Here is a 19575-nt window from a genome sequence, read left to right on the forward strand (position 1 = left end):
CCAACCTATTGCCCTAGTCTTTGTCATACTTATGTCCTTCTCAATTATTATCTTAAAGCATATTATATTATGGTCAGTATTGTCAGAATCAAGAACAATTAATCCAGAACAAGGGGGCACAATCTTTAAATTCGATGTAGGCTATTTAGGAGTGAAATAAGGAAGTACTTTTTCATACAAAAGACAGTGGAAATCTGTAATTCTCTCCCAAAAGGCTGGATGCTGGGGGTCAATTGAAATTTGAAGACTGAGATCAATAGGTTTTTGTTAGGTAAGGGCATCTAGGGATATTACAGCCACACACTTGGGTAAAAGTGGCTAAAGAATGACTCGACACTAACTTGGGCAATTTATAGTTTGGGGTGTGCCTAAAATCAGCATGTCATGACAACATGACATGGGCTGAACTGGTCCCAGGCATTTGTCAGCTGAAATTATAGTGCTCCATGTTATGATGTCTAATAACAGGTGCATTGAATTTGACTCACTGTATTTAGTGGCTAGTAAACAGAAGTCTAAAAATTGGGAGCAATTGGGAAGACCCAATAATAGCTTTGGGATAGCTGCTGCTGGACTTAACATACTGGGTATTTTTGGTGTCACCAACTGCATGGGAGTCGTGCATCAGAAGCCAATGGCACACGCATGGTGGAAAAACCTTTGCCTGTGTGTTTCAGACTCTTACACTAGCTCCCCCCTTCACTCTTTGCAGGAGGAGAAAATGTTTTTCTGGATAAGGCTTCTCGGGCTGTGTGGCTGGTTATGTGATGGCAATGATGGGCTAGTTTCAGGTCACCTATCTGACTATCTGCATGATTCAAGAGTGTCTGGGAGTAAAATAACTAAAATATTTACTTGAGAGTTTCTGCCAAAGAAATGTATTCATGAAGAATTTTCAAGTGTAATATTATTTTGCAGGCAAGTGAGATCCTGAAAAACAAAAGCCCTGGGTTTATGGAGCTGCTTCAGGCCCAGCAACAAATCTCTCTCTTCCAGCAGAGCTTGAAAGACCAGAGTGAATGCGTGGAGACCCTTGAGCAACGCGCGCATGATCTAGAACTCCAACTGGAATATTCCGAGCAGGTGAGCAAATGACCGAACTTGTTGCAGCCATTAATTCTCGAAACGTCCAGTGTTTGCACTTTTCTCTATCTCCAAGCTTTGTCCTATTTACACAATGCTAGTGTTTAGATAGTGAGACCCTGTCCAGTAATGTGCATTCAGTTATCATGCCTGCTTTTCTGATACTAAGATGTTCCAATTAAAAAAAAAAAAAAAAAAAATACAAATAAAGCACTGGGGTTCATTTCTAGAGGGATAGAATTGAAAAGCAGGGAGTTATGTTAAACTTGCATAGAACCTTGGTTAGAAAACACAGAGTACTGTGTACCGTTAGGATATAGAGGCATTAGATAAGGTGCAAAAAAGATTTACAAGGATGATGCCAGAACTGAGAGGTTATAACTATCAGGAAAGATTGAACAGGCTGGGGCTCTTTTTCTTAGAAAAAAGAAGGCTGAGGGGTAAAATTATGAAGGGCTTTGATAGGGTAGATGGAGAGATGTTTCCACTTGTGGGGGAATCTAAAACTAGGGGTTATAAAAATAAGATAGTCACTAAGAAACTAAATAGGGAATTCAGAAGAAACGTCATTACCAGGTGTTAGAATGTGGAATTACCCAGAGAGGTGTTAGAATGTGGAACTTGCTACCACAGGGAGTAGTTGAGGCGAATAGCATCGATGCATTAAGAGGAATCTAGATAAACACATGCGGGAGAAAGGAATGGAAGGCTATGCTGATAGTTAGATGAAGAGGGATGGGAGGAGGCTCGTGTGGAGCATAAACACCAGTTGGGCCGAATGGCCTGTTTCTATGCTGTACATTCAATGTAATACTTGTAGTGCAACATAGCTAGGGTGAAACTTTGGAGGAAGCCCAGATTTAAAGGTTCTGCTGTTAGTAGTTGCTCTGCTTGTATCCTTAACATTTTACTTATTCATCATAAACACTTCCATGTGTAGGTATGATTTTTGTGTCCCCACCTGAGCTGAAAACATAACTGGACAGGATCTAAATTCAGAAATTTCTTTCGGAAGGTTAAACCTCTTCTGTCCTATAAACCTGTTTATCGCCTTTAATTTTGATGCTTTACATCACCTATGTAAAGCAACTTCCAAAAAGCAACAACAACTTGTATTTATATAGCGCCTTTAACGTAGTAAAATGGCCCAAGGTGCTTCACAGAAGCGTTATCAAACAAAATTTGACACTGAGCCATATAAGATATATTAGGACAGGTGACCCAACAGCTTGGTCAACGAGGTAGGTTTTAAGGACCTTCTTAAAGAAGGAGAGAGAGGTGGGGATGTTTAGGGAGAGAATTCTAGAGCTTGGGGTCTAGGCAGCTGAAGGCATGGCCACCAATGGTGGAGCAATTAAAATTGGGAATGTGAAAAAGGCCAGAATTGGAGGAGCACTAGAAACCAAAAATATTACAATGAATAGTCAGCATGGATTTCAAAAGGGAAAGCCTTGCTTGACCAACCTCATTGAATTCTTTGAAGAGGCAACAGAGAGTAGGGGTGAAGGGTAGATATTCAGAGTGGCAGAAGGTGGGTAGTGGTGTTCCACAAGGATCAGTTTTGGGACCACTGTTGTTTACAATTTATATTAACGATTTAGAGTTTGGAATCAAAAACACAATTTCTAAATTTGCAGATGACACCAAATTTTTTGTGGGGGGGGGGGGGGGGTGGGGGGAATAGCCAATACTGAGGAGGACTGCAACAAATTGCAAGAAGATATTAATAAACTTGCAGAATGGGCATATATAATTGTCAAATGAATTTCAACACACGTGAGTTTTTGCATTTTGGTAAAAAAAAATAAGGAGCCAAACACTACTTGGAAAATAAGAATGTAAATTGTGTCGAGGAGCAAAGGGATTTGGGAGTACAAATATACTGATCACTAAAAGTAATGACACAGGTTAATAAGGCCATTAAAAAAAAAAAAGCAGCAAACCAAACACTGGTTTATTTCTAGAGAGACAGCATTGGAAAGTAGAGAAGTTATGCTAAACATATCGAACATTGGTTAGACCACACTTGGAGTACTGTGTACAGTTCTGGTCTCCGTATTATAAAAAGTATATAGAGACACTGTAAAGAGTGCAAAAAAGATTTACGAGGATGGTACAAGAAATGCGAGGTTATATCTATCGGGTGAGGATGAACAGGCTGACTCCCTCTTTTCTTTAAGATAATGAAAGGTTTTGATAGAGTAGAGTTCCACTTGTGGGAAAGAGCAAAACTAGAGGCCACCAATATAAGATACAGGAAACTTTCTGGTATCCGGCACTGACGGGACTGAGCTGGTGCCGTTAGATCAAAACTGCCGTACAAACCAGCTCTAATGTTGAAACATAGAGAGCTTTTCAGCTCCGTGTGAATCAACAAACCCTGTTGCTTAGCAACAGCTTCAAAACAGTCGGCTGCAGCTGCCAGCATCTCTAGCTGAAGCTGTTGCTTAGCTACAGACCTTGCAGAGCCTGATTGGGGGGGAAAAAAGCAACGAGAAGTAAAAAAAACTTATAGAAAACGGCTCCTGAATTTTGCCGGTAGATAGAGCTTTCCGGACTTTTAACCTCCGGTTAAACGAAAGTTTCCTGTAGTCACCAAGAAATCAAATAGGGAATTCAGAAGAAACTTCTTTACCCAGAGAGTGGTGAGAATGAGGAACTTGCTACCACAGGGAGTGGTTGAAGCGAATAGTATAGATGCATTTAAGGGAGGCTGGACAAGCAGAGAGGGAAAAGGGAACAGATGATTAAGTTGGATGGGAGGAGGCTCAAGTGGAGCATAACGCTGGCATGGATTTGTTGGTCCAAATGGCCTGTTTCTGTGCCGTATATTCTGTGTAATCTTGGAGGGTTGTAGGGATGGAAGAGGTTACAGAGATAGGGAGGGGTGAGGCCATGGAGGGATTTGAAAACAAGGATGAGAATTTCAAAATTGACGCATTGCCGGATGGGAGCTGGTGTAGGTCAGGGAGCACAGGGGTGATGGGTGAACGGGGCTTGGTACAAGTTAGGATACGGGCAGCAGTTAGGTTAAGGTGCAGGGCAATCTGCACTGGTGGTTCATTTGGTCAAACCTATGTGTAGCTGAGTCCTGCAAATCTGTTCTGAGGTAGCTGCTCAAATAGTATGGCAGTGGGGCGCTGCAATTGGCCCCTGTGCCCGAACTAGAAACAGGAAAATCAGGCATTCTAGATCACTGTCCAGTGACCCCTGAAGGTGTATGGATATCGGATGAGGACAGGATCAGGTTCAGCTGTGATGTTCCCCACATTTGGGTGAAGTATTGGGGGATAAATGGTTTTTGTGGAACCCTATCCTAACCTTCAGGATTGAAGTGGGGAAATTGCAGAATAAAACAAAAATCACTAGTAAAATGTCTTCGCAATAATAAAAATACATTTTTTTATAAATCCAGATGGGTTATTTTTTCCCCATTTATGAAAAACCTAGGTGAAGAGTTAAGGCTCCCATAATGCAGACCAGCACCAAGTTTGAATATAGTGGTTGTGAAGAAGAGGAGGTAATCGAGAAGTAGTAATTGGGTGATGCCAAGCATGGTTTTTAAATGTTTGTCAAATGTAGGAGGAAGGAAAGACAGGGAGGTAAGGAGTTTCACTAGTTTTTAGGCCTTGGAAAAGAATGAGTAGAGTTGGAGACAGTGCAGAGAATCTGGATTTCAACACAGTGAGAATGTAGGGAGGAGGAATACATGTACAATGAGGCAATTGAAGTGTAGGATCGGCAAAAAACAAAAGTTTTGCAGAGCAGTAACCATAGTGTATATTTATCAAATAAACACAAATGGAGGATTTGACATAGAGAGGGAATCAAGGCATATTATGTTTTTACTGTCTTTCTACATGGTTCTATAAGATTTTTTATTTGTCTTTAAGAATGCAAGAGACAAAGACACCTGTCTTATTCAGATAGTTGAACAGCAGAAAATTACAGAAAATACTGTGCGACAGTTAAATCAGTGGATAGAAGAAAAAGAGGAAGCCATTGAAGAATTAAAGGAAAAGCTGGACCTTAAAGACACCACCATATCACAACTGCATCACTCACTCTCACTTAGGGACCATGAAGTTGCTGAATTAAATGATAACATTGAATCTGCTAATAAACAGAGGGAGCAGCAGTCCCCAGAGGAAATTGGACAGCAAAAGGATATTGTAGAAAACATGCAGAAGCAGTTTGGTCAAAAAGATACTCCGTGGTCTGTTGAGCAGCTGAGGGCCGATCTGGAGGCAATGCATAGTCAGGAAACTGCCCGGATAAAGCAGGAGCTGCGTGAACAAACAAAGCAAGAAATTGATGATCTAAATGTCAAGCATAAAGCTGAGCTTGACTTTTTACAAAGTCAGATTCAAAACCATACTGGTGGTAGTGAGCAAGTACAATTTTTAAATGCAACAATCCTAGAACTCAATGAGAAGCTGCAAGAGTGCAGTCTTGAGAAAAAAGAGCTCCACCAAAAGTTAGAAAAGATGATGGAGTCTCAACAGGAGAAGGCTGAAATTCAGGAGAAATGTAGACATTTGGTTCAGGATCTGGAAGAACAGACTAAGCTGTACAAATCTGAAAAAGAAAATTTGAATCAGGTTATTCAGGAGCTGAATGCTTGTTTGGCCCAAGAAAAGGAAGTCAGTAAGGAGCTGAGACTCCGGCATGAGCATGAAATCACAAACTACAGTATCAAATTAGAGATGATGGAGAGGGAGAAGGATGAAGTACTGAGCCGACTGGCTGAATCTCAGGAAGTAGAGCTTGAACAACTTAAAACCAAAATGCTGTTTAGTCATGAAGCAGAATTGTCCAAACTAAGGGAAGATCTGGAAGTGCAGCATGGTCTAAAAACAGAAGCATTTAGAAAGGAATTGGAATGTCTGAAGAAAAACTCGCGCAGTGAAGTACACCAAAATGGTATCGATGAGAATTTGGAAGCAGTGGACCAAGAAAAGGTCATTTTGGCTGAGCAGTGTGCAGAGTTAACAAAACAGCTGCAGCAAAGAGGGTTGGAGCTGGAGAAGCTGCACATGGAGCCTAAGATGTCAGCCAACCAAACACAGGAAGCTGTACAGAAGTGGATAGCTGTGACAGAGGAACTATCGAGCCTGCGTTTAGAATTAGAAAAGGAAAGTGCAGAACGGTTACACTGTGAAGAGCAATTAAAGGTGCTGGTTCTTGAGAGCAAAAGAAACGCCCTGGAGACCCAACCTGAACAGATAAGCATGGCTTCCACTCTGGTAATTGCAGAGGCGAAAGTAAGAAAAGACAAAGAAACTGACTTGGATATGTTAAATGAGATGGTGAAAGATCTGAAGCAGGAGAAACAGTTGTTGCTAGCGCAGCTACGAGAACAGGAACAGCTAGTCAAAGGGGTTCAAGAACAAAAGCTAGCTGCAGATTCAGTGACCAGTGAAGTTCAAGCCTTGTTTGGCCGTCAGCTCGCTGCATTGCAGAGCCAGCGGGATCAGCTGCAGGATCAGCTTGATGCCCAAAAATCCAAGAGTCAAACAATGTCTGAACTTCTGGGGCAGAAAACCATGCAGGAAGACTCCCTGCGCAGAGAGCTAGAGGAACTTAAGCCAGTGTTGAGAGAAAATGAAGAATTTGTAAACCGACTAACTGAAGAGAAAATCAAGTTTGAAAGTAAAGTATTGTCAAATGCACAGGATCTCTCCAGGATTGAAGAAGTACTTAGTCAAATCAAAGCTGAAAATAATTGTTTGAAGAAAGATAATGACAATTTGATGCATAGGTTACAAGATCTGGATTGTACAATGCAGTCGGAGATACTAGCCCTGGGCAATGAATTGAAAAGAAAGGTTGCTGAACTGCAGAAGCTACAGGCAGTCATGGAAGAACGAGAGGCTCAACACCTTCAGGAAGGATCTGCTCTGAAACTGGAGGTCAGCAACCAAAGAAAGACTCAACAGGAACTAGAACAAAGTCACAATGAAAAGGTGCAAGCTATCCTGCGGCAGCAGGAAGAGAGGCTTACCTGTGCTGTGCAACAGGCTGAGGCAGAAGTGACCAGCCAATATGAGGAAGAATTGAGCAAAGTGGAAGAGCTGTACCTGTCTGATATGATGAATTTAAAAACGCAACATCAGAAAGAGGTATTTGTGGTTGAGTTATTAAACACGTGAAGTGGTCTTTTTGAAATTGCTTAAGGCAGTTGATTTTAGGTGCTGAAGTAGTAAAGTGGTATGCCTTAAACTAGGGATTGGGACTGCTGTCTTGTGTGTCAGCCATGGCTCAGTGGGTAGCACTCTCGTCTCTGAGTCAGAAGGTTGTGAGTAAAAGGCCCACTCCAGAGACTTGAGCACAAAAATCTAGGCTGACACTTCTGTGCAGTACTGAGGGAGTGCTGCATTCTCGGAGGTGCCATATTTCAGATAAGACATTAACCCAAGGCCTGTCTGCTCTCTCAGGTGGACGTAAAAGACCCTATGGCACTATATCGAAGAAGAGCAGGGGAGCTATCCCTGGTGTCCTGGCCAATATTTATCCCTCAGTCAACATCACAAACATTATCTGGTCATTATCACATTGCTGTTTGTGACGACACTTCAAAAGTACTTCATTGGCTGTAGGATGTCCTGAGGCCATGAGAGGCACTATAGAAATGATTTTTACATTTAACTAGGAAGGATCCTGCTTAACATGGGCATCCCCTAGCTCTGCTAGTTCAATTGGCAAAACATACAAGGCACTTAACGCTGCTCCCATACAACAGAAAAAAGTTGTTGGCTTTTGGGACTACAGTAATCCTAATAATTTTTATCTTTCATCATTGGAAATTTCTTCAGTCTGACCCTGATTTTGCTTGAATTTTGTCAAATTTGTGACTTGTAAGCCAGTGGTTGCCCTATCATCCACCATTATTTGTTTTTCTCGGGCCTATCGGGCTTTTGCAGGAATTCAGAGTCTGAGCTCAATTTTGATAATTTCTCTTTCCCACCACCGAATCTGGAAATTCAATTTCTGGTTCATGCAAGTAACTCCCGGGACCACTCTGCTTCACGGAAGCTCTGATCCTAGGATCAACTTCTGGACTAGTACCACCAAGTGACGTAAACCAAGATTTGGATTGTAACTATCAGATTGTCGTAAAATCCCACCTGGTTCACTAATGTCCTTCAGGGAAGGAAATCTGCCGTCTTTACCTGGTCTGGCCTATATGTGACTCCAGACCCACAGCAATGTGGTTGACTCTTAACTGCCCTCTGAAATGGCCTAGCAAGACACTCAGTTGTAAAAAAAAAAAAAACGCTACAAAAACAATAAGAATAAAATCGAACGGACCACCCGGCACCGATCTTGGCACCGGCTACGGACACGACAATAGCACACCCAGCCCAGTCAACCCTGCAAAGTCCTCCTCAGCAACATGTGGGGACTTGTGCCAAAATTGGGAGAGATGTTCCACAGACGAGGGAAGCAACAGCCTGACATATTCATACTCACAGAATTATACCTTTCAGCCAATGTCCTAAACTCCTCCATCACCATCCCATGGTATGTCCTGTCCCACCGGCAGGACAGACCCACCAGGGGTGGTGGCACAGTGGTATACAGTCGGGAAGGAGTGGCCCTGGGAGTCCTCAACATTGAGGCAGTTGATTTTAGGCAAGGAAACCTCCTACTGATCACCACCTACCGCCCTCCCTCAGCTGATGAATCAGCACTCCGCCATGTTGAACACCACTTGGAAGAAGTACTGAGGATAGCAAGGGCACAGAATGTACTCTGGGTGGGCGGACTTCAATGTCCATCACCAAGAGTGGCTCAGTAGCACTACTACTGACCAAGCTGGCAGAGTCCTGAAGGACATAACTGCCAGTCTGGTCCTGCGGCAGGTGGTGAGAGAACCAACACAAGGGAAAAATCTACTTGGACCTCATCCTCACCAATCTACCCATCGCAGCTGCATCTGTCCATAACAGCATTGGTCGCAGTGACCACCGCACGGTCATTGTGGAGACGAAGTCCCGTCTTCAGACCGAGGTCACCCTCCATCGTGTTGTGTGGCACTACCACCGTGCTAAATGGGATAGATTCAGAACAGATTTAACAGCTCAAAACTGGGCATCCATGAGATGCTGTGGGCCATCAGCAGCAGCAGAATTGTATTCCACCATAATCTGTAACCTCAGGGCCCGGCATAGCCCTCACTCTACCATTACCATCAAGCCAGGGGACCAACCCTGGTACAATAAGGAATAGAAAAGCATGCCAGGAGCAGCACCAGACCTACAAATGCGATGCCAACCTGGGGAAGCTGCAACACAGGACTACATACGAACATGTGATTTAGGAGCAGGAGTAGGCCACTCGGCCCTTCGAGCCTGCTCTGCCATTCAATAAGATCATGGCTGATCTGATTACTCCACATTCCTGCCTACCCCCGATAACTTTTCACCCCCTTGCTTACCAAGAATCTATCTACCTCTGCCTTAAAAATATTCAAAGACTCTGCTTCCACCGCCCTCTGAGGAAGAGAGTTCCAAAGACTCACGACCCTCTGAGAAATTTCTCCTCATCTCTGTCTTAAATGGACGACCCCTTATTTTTAAACAGTGACCCCTAGTTCTAGATTCTCCCACAAGAGGAAACATCCTCTCCACATCCACCCTGTCCAGACCACTCAGGATCTTATGTTTCAATCAAGTCACCTCTTATTCTTCTGAACTCCAGCAGATACAAGCCTAGCCTGGCCAACCTTTCCTCATAAGACAACCCGCCCATTCCTAGTATTAGTCTAGTAAACCTTCTCTGAACTGTTCCCAATGCATTTGCATCCTTCCTTAAATAAGGAGACCAGTACTGTACACAGTACTACAGATGTGGTCTCACCAATGCCCTGTATAACTGAAGCATAACCTCCCTACTTTTGTAGTCAATTCCTCTCGCAATAAACAATAACATTCTATTAGCTTTCCTAATTACTTGCTGTACCTACATAGTAACCTTTTGCGATTCATGCACTAGGACACCCAGATCCCTCTGCATCTCAGAGCTCTGCAGTCTCTCTCCATTTAGATAATATGCTTTTTTATTCTTCCTGCCAAAATGGACAACTTCACATTTTCCCACATTATACTCCATTTGCCAGATCTTTGCCCACTCACTTAACTTATCTATATCCCTTTGTAGCCTCCTTATGTCCTCTTCACAATTTACTTTCCTACCTATCTTTGTGTCATCAGCAAATTTAGCAACCATACTTTCGGTCCCTTCATCCAAGTCATTTATATAAATTGTAAAAAGTTGAGGCCCCAGCACTGGTCCCTGTGGCACACCACTTGTTACATCTTGCCAATCAGAAAATTACCCATTTACAGGAAACTTTGTGCTATCCGGGACCGAGCTGTTGCCGTCCCATCAAAACTGCCGGACAAACCAGCGCTAATGTTGAAACATACGGAGATTTTGAGCTCCATATCTGGCAACAAACCCTGTTGCAACAGCTTCTAAACAGTCGGCCGTACCTTGCAAGCGTCTCTGTAGCTTAGCAACAGCTTCAGCGAGACCTTGCAGACCCTGACTGGTGAAAAAAAAGCAACGAAAAGAAAAAAAACCTAACGAAACGGCTCTTGATTTTTGCCGGTGGCTCGAGCATTCCGGACAGTTAACCTCCGGATAAACCAAAAGTTTCCTGTATGTCTACTCTGTTTCCTGTTAGCTAGCCAATCTTCTATCCATGCCAATATGTTACCCCCTACACCATGAGCTTTTATTTTCACTAATAACCTTTGATGTGGCACCTTATCAAATGCCTTCTGGAAATCTAAGTACAGTACATCCACCTGTTCCCCTTTATCCACAGCACATGTTACTTCCTCAAAGAACTCCAATAAATTGGTTAAACATGATTTCCCTTGCACAAAACCATGTTGACTCTGCCTGATTACTTTGAACTTTTCTAAATGCCCTGCTATAACGTCTTTAATAATAGCTTCTAACATCTTCCCTATGACAGATGTTAAGCTAACTGGCCTGTAGTTTCCTGCTTTCTGTCTCCCTCCCTTTTTGAATAAAGAATTCACTATTTTCCAATCTAATGGAACCTTCCCCAAATCTAGGGAATTTTGGAAAATTAAAACCAACACATCAACTATCTCACTAGCCACTTCTTTTAAGACCCTAGGATGAAGTCCATCAGGACCCGGGGACTTGTCAGCCCGCAGCTCCAACAATTTGCTCAGTACCACTTCCCTGGTGGTTATAATTTTCTTGCGTTCCTCCCTCCCTTCCATTTCCTGATTTGCAGCTATTTCTGGGATGTTACTTGTATCCTCTATAGTGAAGACCGATGCAAAATACCTGTTCAATTCAACTGCCATTTCCTTATTTTCCATTCTTAATTTCCCAGACTCACTTTTTATAGGACCAATGCTCACTTTGTTAACTCTTTTCTTTTTAAAATATCTATAGAAACTCTTACTATCTGGTTTTTATATTTCTAGCTAGCTTTTTCTCGTACTCTAATTTTTCTCTCCTTACTAATCTTTTATTAATTATTTGATTTTTAAAAAATATTCTGTCCAATCTTTTGACCCATCTTTGCGCAATTATATGCTTTTCCTTTAAGTTTAATACTATCTTTAACTTTTTTAGTTAACCACGGATGGTGGGTCCTCCCCTTGGAATTTTTCTTTCTTGTTGGAATGTATATATTCTGTGTATTTTGAAATATCCCCTTAAATGCCTGCCACTGCAACGCTATTGACCTATCCCTTAACCTACTTTGCCAGTTCACTTTAGCTTTCATGCCTTCATAATTGCCCTTATTTAAGTTTAAAATACTAGTCTTGGACCCACTCTTCTCTCTCTCAAACTGAATGTAAAATTCAATCATATGATCGCTGCTACCTAGGAGCACCTTCGCTATGAGGTCATTAATTAATCCTATCTCGTTGCACAATACCAGGTCTAGTATAGCCTGCTCTCTGGTTGGCTCTAGAACGTGCTGTTGTAAGAAACTATCCCGAAAACATTTCATGAACTCCTCATCTATGCTACCTTTGCCCATCTGATTTTTCCAGTCTATATGCAGATTAAAATCCCCCATGATTATTGCCGTACCCTTCTGACAAGCTCCCATTATTTCTTCCTTTACACTCCATCCGACCATGTGGTTACTGTTAGGGGGCCTGTACACCACTCCCACAAGAGACTTCTTGCCTTTATTATTTCTCATCTCTATCCAAACCGCTTCTACATCCTGGTTTCCTGAACTTAGGTCATCCCTCTCTCTTGTGCTAATACCATCATTAATTAACAGAGCCACCCCTCCACCTTTTCCCACCTTCCTGACCTTCCTAAATGTCATGTACCCTTCAATATTCAGGTCCCAATCTATGTCATCCTGCAGCCATGTTTCTGTAATGGCTATCATCATATTTATTTCTATTTGCGCTATCAGTTCATCTGTTTTGTTTTGAATGCTACGTGCATTCAGATGCAGAGCCTTTAGTTTTGTCCTTTTATTATTTTTGTAACCTCTAGCCTTATCTGTTGATTTACTCTTAGATTTGTACTCTCTATCCCTTCCTGTCACGGTCTGTTTAATATTTCCCATATTAATACCTTTCTCTATTGCCTTGTCTCTAATCTTTGAATTACCACATCTTCCCAAATTTGATCCCACATCTTCCCAAATTTGATCCCCTACCCTCAATATTTAGTTTAAAGCCCTCTCTACCGCCCTAGTTATACGACTCTCCAGAACACTGGTCCCAGCGCGGTTCAGGTGAAGACCGTCCCAACGATACAGATCCACTTTCCCCAGTACTGGTGCCAGTGCCCCAGGAATTGAAACCCATTTCTCCCACACCAGTCTTTGAGCCACGCATTCATCTCTCTAATTTTACTTACCCTATGCCAATTTGCTCGTGGCTCAGGTAATAATGCAGACATTATTACCCTTGAGGTTCTGCTTTTTAATTTAGCCGCTAGCTGCTCATACTCTCTCAGCAGAACCTCTTTCCTAGTTCAACCTATGTCGTTGGTACCTACATTGACCATGACCACTGGCTCCTCCCCCTCCCACGGCAAGTTCCTCTCCAGCCCAGAGCAGATGTCCTAAACCCTGGCACCGGGCAGGCAACACAGCCGTCTGGACTCTTGCATGCATGTTATAGATAGAGCTAAGCGATCCTACAATCAACGGATCAGATCAAAGCTCTGCAGTCCTGCCACAGCCAGTTGTGAATGGTGGTGGACCATTAAGCAACTATCGGGAGGAGGAGGCTCCATGAATATTCCCATCCTCAATGATGGTGGAGCCCAGCATGTGAGTGCAAAAGACAAAGCTGAAGCGTTTGCAACCATCTTCAACCAGAAGTGCCGAGTGGGTGTCGTGGGGATCAGTGCTGGGGCCTCAACTACTTACAATCTATACTAATGACTTGGATGAAGGGACTGAGTGAATTTGCTGATGAAACAAAGATAGGTGGGAAAGCAAATTGTGTGGAGGATGCAAAGAATCTCCAAAGGGATACAGATAGGCTGAGTGAGTGGGCAAAAATCTGGCAGATGGAGTTTAACGTGGGAAAATGCGAGGTCATCCACTTTGGTAGGAAAAATAAAAAAGCAAATTATTATTTAAATGGGGAGAGATTACAAAATGCTGAGGTACAGAGGGATCTGGGGGGTCCCTGTACATGAATCACAGAAAGTTAGCATGCAGGTACAGCAAGTAATTAGGAAGGCAAATGGAGTGTTGGCCTTTATTGCAAAGGGAATGGAGTATAAAAGTAGGGAAGTCCTGTTACAACTGTACAGGGCGTTGGTGAAACAACACCTGGAGTACTGCATACAGTTCTGGTCTCCTTATTTAATTTAAGGAAGGATATATTTGCATTGGAGGCAGTTCAGAGAAGGTTCACGAGGTTGATTCCGGAGATGAAGGGGTTGTCTTATGAAGAAAGGTTGAGCAGGTTGGGCCTCATTGGAGTTTAGAAGAATGGGAGGGGATCTTATTGAAATATATAAGATTCAGAAGGGGCTTTACAGGGTAGATGCAGAGAGAATGTTTCCCCTCGTGGGGGAATCTAGAACTAGGGGGCTTAATTTCAGAATAAGGGGGCACCTTTTTAAATCTGAAATGAGGCATTTCTTCTCTGAGGGACATGAATCTTTGGAATTCTCTTCTCCAGAAAGCTGTGGAGGCTGGGTCATCATATATATATCTTTATATAAAACAGTCTCTCTGTCTCTCTCTCTCTCTCTCTGTCTCTCTCTCTCTCTCTCTGTCTCTCTCTCTCTCTCTCTGTCTCTCTCTCTCTGTCTCTCTCTCTCTGTCTCTCTCTCTCTGTCTCTCTCTCTGTCTCTCTCTCTCTCTCTCTCTGTCTGTCTCTCTCTCTCTCTCTCTCTGTCTCTCTCTCTCTCTCTCTCTCTCTGTCTCTCTCTCTGTCTCTCTCTCTCTGTCTCTCTCTCTCTGTCTCTCTCTCTCTGTCTCTCTCTCTCTCTCTCTCTCTGTCTCTCTCTGTCTCTCTCTCTCTCTGTCTCTCTCTCTCTCTGTCTCTGTCTCTGTCTCTCTCTGTCTCTCTCTCTCTGTCTCTCTCTCTCTGTCAGTTCAGTTCAGTTCAAATGCTTTATTGGCATGAAAGTTTACAGAGAACCATATTGCCAAAGCTTACATAGCAAAAAGGTACAGTTTTCCAACATTCTGTAGGTGTCAATCGATTTGACATTTGTTGGGTACATACGATATTACTTTTAAACAATATTAATTTTAAACAGTCTTTGTACTTCATTTGGTACGTTCAATATTAATTTTAAACAGTCTTAATTTTAAACAGTCCTCAGGTTGTGACATGTTGTTACATATTTGGCCCCTAGGTATGGTCTGTCTCCTTCTCCTAGGACTAATCTCAATTTTGACAGGTCATCCAATTCCTTGAAATCTGGGGTTGTTTGGCTTAGCTTGTTGAATAATATGTTTCTTGATGTGTTGAATTTTTCGCATTTTAGGAGGAAATGCATCTCTGTTTCAACCTCGCCGGCCAGACATTGATCGCATATTCTATTCTCTCTAGGCTGCCAGGATTTCTTGTATCTGCCTTTTTCAATTTCCAGTTGGTGGTCGCTTAGTCTGTACCTGGTGAGGGTCTGTCTCTGTTTTGTGTCTCTGATGGTCGTGAGGTAGTCTGCCAGTTTATATTCTCTTTTTAGGGCCCGGTAACATTCTAATCTGCTTTGGCTTTTGGTTATTTTGTTCCAATGTTCCAGGTAGGTTTCTTTGCATTTTTTAATGATTTGGTTCACTCGGATTGGTGTTTGGACGGCTGTGTTGGTCTGGGGCTGGTCAGGGTCCGGCTGAGTACTTAGTTTCAGTAGCAGCTGACTCAGGGGACTCTTTTCTGGGTTTAGCTCTTGGGTCTGAAAGGCTTTGAAATGAAGGGTGTCTGGGGAGCTAGATTTGAGGTGATTTAGGAAGTTTAGTGCTCGTTTTTGGATGTTTATTATCAGTGGGTATCTGCCTAGTTCGGCTCTGCATGCATTTGTTGGCGTTTTTCTTTGGGTGCGAAGGATGCTTCGGCAGAATTCTGCATGTAGGGCTTCTATTGTGTGTTTTTCCCATTTAGTGTAGCTTTGGTGATTTAGCGGGCCCCATACTTCACTACCGTACAGTGCAATGGGCAGGATTATGCTGTCAAATATTTTGAGCCAGATTTTGATTGGGATTTGGATGTTGTAGAATTTTCTTTTTATTGCATATAGGGCTCTTCGGGCTTTTTCTTTTAGTGCATTCACTGCTATGCTGAAGCTCCCTGATGCTGTAATAGTTAGACCAAGGTAGGTGTAGCTCATAGTGTGTCCTATAGTGGTATCACTGAGGGTAAACTGGTATTTGTTTTCCTGACATCTGGGCCTTTTTTGAAAAATCATGATGTTGGTTTTCTTTAGATTTACTGTTAGAGCCCAATTTTGGCAGTATTTGTCGAGTAGGTCTAGTTGTTGCTGTAATCCCTGTTCTGTGGGAGACAGCAGAACCAGGTCGTCCGCATAGAACAGGGATTTCACTTCTCCATCCAGGAGACGGAGACCTGGTGACTCGCTTTGCTCCAGCATGTCTGCTAATTCATTTATGTATATGTTGAACAGGGTCGGGCTCAAATTGCAGCCCTGCCGGACGCCTCTTCCCTGGGTGAAGAAATCGGTGTGTTTGTCTCCAATTTTGACCCCGCATTTGTTTTTCAGATACATTGATTTAATAAGGTCATAGACTTTGCCCCCTATTCCACACTGAAGAAGTTTATAATAGAGCCCTTCGTGCCATATAGAGTCAAAGGCTTTCTTGAAGTCGATGAAACAGGCGAATATTTTCCCATTTTTTGTTTGGTGTATATGTTTTTCAATGAGGGTGTGAAGGGTATAGATATGGTCGGCGGTGCGGTGTTTTGGAAGAAAGCCTATTTGGTTTTTTCTGAGGATATTATGTTTGTTAAGAAAATCAAGTAATCTACTATTTAGAATACTGCAGAATAACTTCCCTAGACAACTGTTGACACAGATGCCGCGGTAGTTATTTGGGTCTGATTTGTTTCCACTTTTATATATGGGGGAGATTAGTCCTTGGCACCAGATATCGGGAAAACAGCCTGAACGTAATATGATGTTGCATAATTTGAGTACCGCACCCTGCATCTCCATATTGCTGAACTTGAGCATTTCATTTTTGATGTTGTCTGGGCCACAGGCTTTCTTTAGGTGGAGAGATTTTGTTTTTGTGGCCAGTTCTTTCCATGTGATTGGGGAGTCTAGAGGGTTTTGGTTGTCTTTAATTGTTGCTTCTAATGTGTGGAGTTTTTCTGTGACCTGATGTTGACTTGGGTTTGTTTCGTTTATTGGGATGTCTTTGTAGAGGTTTTCAAAATGTGTTCTCCAGATGTCGCCATCTTGGATTGGTAATGCTTGCAATTGTGTTGTACTCAGGTTATTCCACATTTCCCAGAATTGTTTTGGATTGGTGGAGTTTTCAATTTCTTCGAGTATTTTGTGGGTATAGTTTTGTGTTTTGTTCCTAATGGTGTGTTTATATCTTTTGAGGGTTTCATTGTATCTAGTACGTAGGTCCGGATTGTTTGGTTGGCGATGCTTTTGGTTTGATATTTTTCTCAGGTCTTTTCTGGTATTTTTGCATTCGTGGTCAAACCATTTCTTATTTTTATTTTGTCTTTTGTGACGCTTCCTCTTCTGTTTCACAAGGTCGGCTTTTACAGCTGCCTCATGGAAGATCATATTTATATCCTCTATGGCCATGTTTACACCATCTCTGGTGATCTCGTATGGGTTTTCTTTAAATTTTGATATTTTACTTGTGAGATCAGGTGACTTTAGTGCTGTGATGAATTTTTCTCCACTGTCTGGGGCCCATCTGTATGTCTGTTTTATTTTATGGAGCTTACTGGGTTCCTTTTTTGTGTCTAGTTTGGGCAGAAAGTTTAAGGTACATATTTATTTGGTTATGGTCTGAGAGGGGGGATTGCTGCCTGACAGTGAATGAGTTGATATCGCAGGGGTCCAGGTCAGTGATTGTATAGTCCACCACACTAGACCCAAGAGTTGAGGAGTATGTGAGTCTCCCTAGGGAGTCCCCTCTGAACCTACCGTTAACTATGTACAGGCCTAAGGCTCGGCAGAGTTGCACTACCTCCCTACCGCTTTTATTTATTTCACGATCAAGGTTGTTCCGATTTGCGATGGCTGGTGTGACATCTAAAGGGGTCTGGCCAAACACATGGTTGTTTCCCTGTGGGTCTATGAAGTCAGGTTCACAACCGGTCCTTGCATTTAGGTCCCCACATATTATCACCTTTCCTTGGGCCTGGAAATGGCTGATTTCCATGTGGAGAGTATCAAATAACTCCTCTTCGAAATATGGCGAATCTATTGGAGGTATGTAGATCGCACATAAGTAAACATCTTTTTTTGCTATTCCTATATTTTTATCTAGTTTTAGCCATACGTGTGATTTCCCCTGTTTTACCGGTGAGATGTGTTTGTCCAGTTCTCCCTTATACCACACCAATATTCCCCCGGAGGTTCTGCCCTTGCGTGTTTTAGTGTTCTTTACTGAGGGCACAATGATTTCATGGTACATTGGAGGACAGTGGGTCGGCACGTCCTTTTGGCACCATGTTTCTGTTAACACAATTATATCAATGTCTTTTATAGCTTTTAGGAATTCAGGGTCTGTACTCTTCATCCCAAAAGTTGAGGAGCGGAGGCCCTGGATATTCCAGTCTCTCTCTCTCTCTCTCTCTCTCTCTCTCTCTCAATTCAATTCAATTCAATTCAATTCAATTCAATTCAAATGCTTTATTGGCATGAAAGTTTACAGAGAACCATATTGCCAAAGCTTACATAGCAAAAAGGTACAGTTTTCCAACATTCTGTAGGTGTCAATCGATTTGACATTTGTTGGGTACATACAATATTACTTTTAAACAATATTAATTTTAAACAGTCTTTGTACTTCATTTGGTACGTTCAATATTAATTTTAAACAGTCTTAATTTTAAACAGTCCTCAGGTTGTGACATGTTGTTACATATTTGGCCCCAAGGTATGGTCTGTCTCCTTCTCCTAGGATTAATCTCAATTTTGACAGGTCATCCAATTCCTTGAAATCTGGGGTTGTTTGGCTTAGCTTGTTGAATAATATGTTTCTTGATGTGTTGAATTTTTCGCATTTTAGGAGGAAATGCATCTCTGTTTCAACCTCGCCGGCCAGACATTGATCGCATATTCTATTCTCTCTAGGCTGCCAGGATTTCTTGTATCTGCCTTTTTCAATTTCCAGTTGGTGGTCGCTTAGTCTGTACCTGGTGAGGGTCTGTCTCTGTTTTGTGTCTCTGATGGTCGTGAGGTAGTCTGCCAGTTTATATTCTCTTTTTAGGGCCCGGCAACATTCTAATCTGCTTTGGCTTTCGGTTATTTTGTTCCAATGTTCCAGGTAGGTTTCTTTGCATTTTTTAATGATTTGGTTCACTCGGATTGGTGTTTGGACGGCTGTGTTGGTCTGGGGCTGGTCAGGGTCCGGCTGAGTACTTAGTTTCAGTAGCAGCTGACTCAGGGGGCTCTTTTCTGGGTTTAGCTCTTGGGTCTGAAAGGCTTTGAAATGAAGGGTGTCTGGGGAGCTAGATTTGAGGTGATTTAGGAAGTTTAGTGCTCGTTTTTGGATGTTTATTATCAGTGGGTATCTGCCTAGTTCGGCTCTGCATGCATTTGTTGGCGTTTTTCTTTGGGTGCGAAGGATGCTTCGGCAGAATTCTGCATGTAGGGCTTCTATTGTGTGTTTTTCCCATTTAGTGTAGCTTTGGTGATTTAGCGGGCCCCATACTTCACTACCGTACAGTGCAATGGGCAGGATTATGCTGTCAAAAATTTTGAGCCAGATTTTGATTGGGATTTGGATGTTGTAGAATTTTCTTTTTATTGCATATAGGGCTCTTCGGGCTTTTTCTTTTAGTG

The 19575-nt window shown here is 42.5% G+C and overlaps 1 protein-coding gene across 7 annotated transcripts in view; it reads left to right on the forward strand.

The window, feature by feature from the left end:
* pcnt (pericentrin) overlaps window positions 1-19575 on the forward strand; it is a 355160-nt gene that overhangs the window by 74372 nt on the left and 261213 nt on the right. For 6 of the 7 annotated variants that reach the window (XM_085985359.1, XM_085985354.1, XM_085985358.1 and 3 more), the window contains 2 exons: window positions 919-1083; window positions 4977-7205. In XM_085985359.1, the coding sequence (XP_085841485.1) occupies window positions 919-1083; window positions 4977-7205 (2394 nt within the window). The remainder of the gene's footprint in view (window positions 1-918; window positions 1084-4976; window positions 7206-19575) is intronic. The other variant, XM_085985361.1, reaches the window with a different exon arrangement.

Source organism: Somniosus microcephalus, chromosome 4, assembly GCF_052327205.1.
Source record: "Somniosus microcephalus isolate GS21.2 chromosome 4, FLI_Smic_1.0, whole genome shotgun sequence".
NCBI lineage: Eukaryota > Metazoa > Chordata > Chondrichthyes > Squaliformes > Somniosidae > Somniosus > Somniosus microcephalus.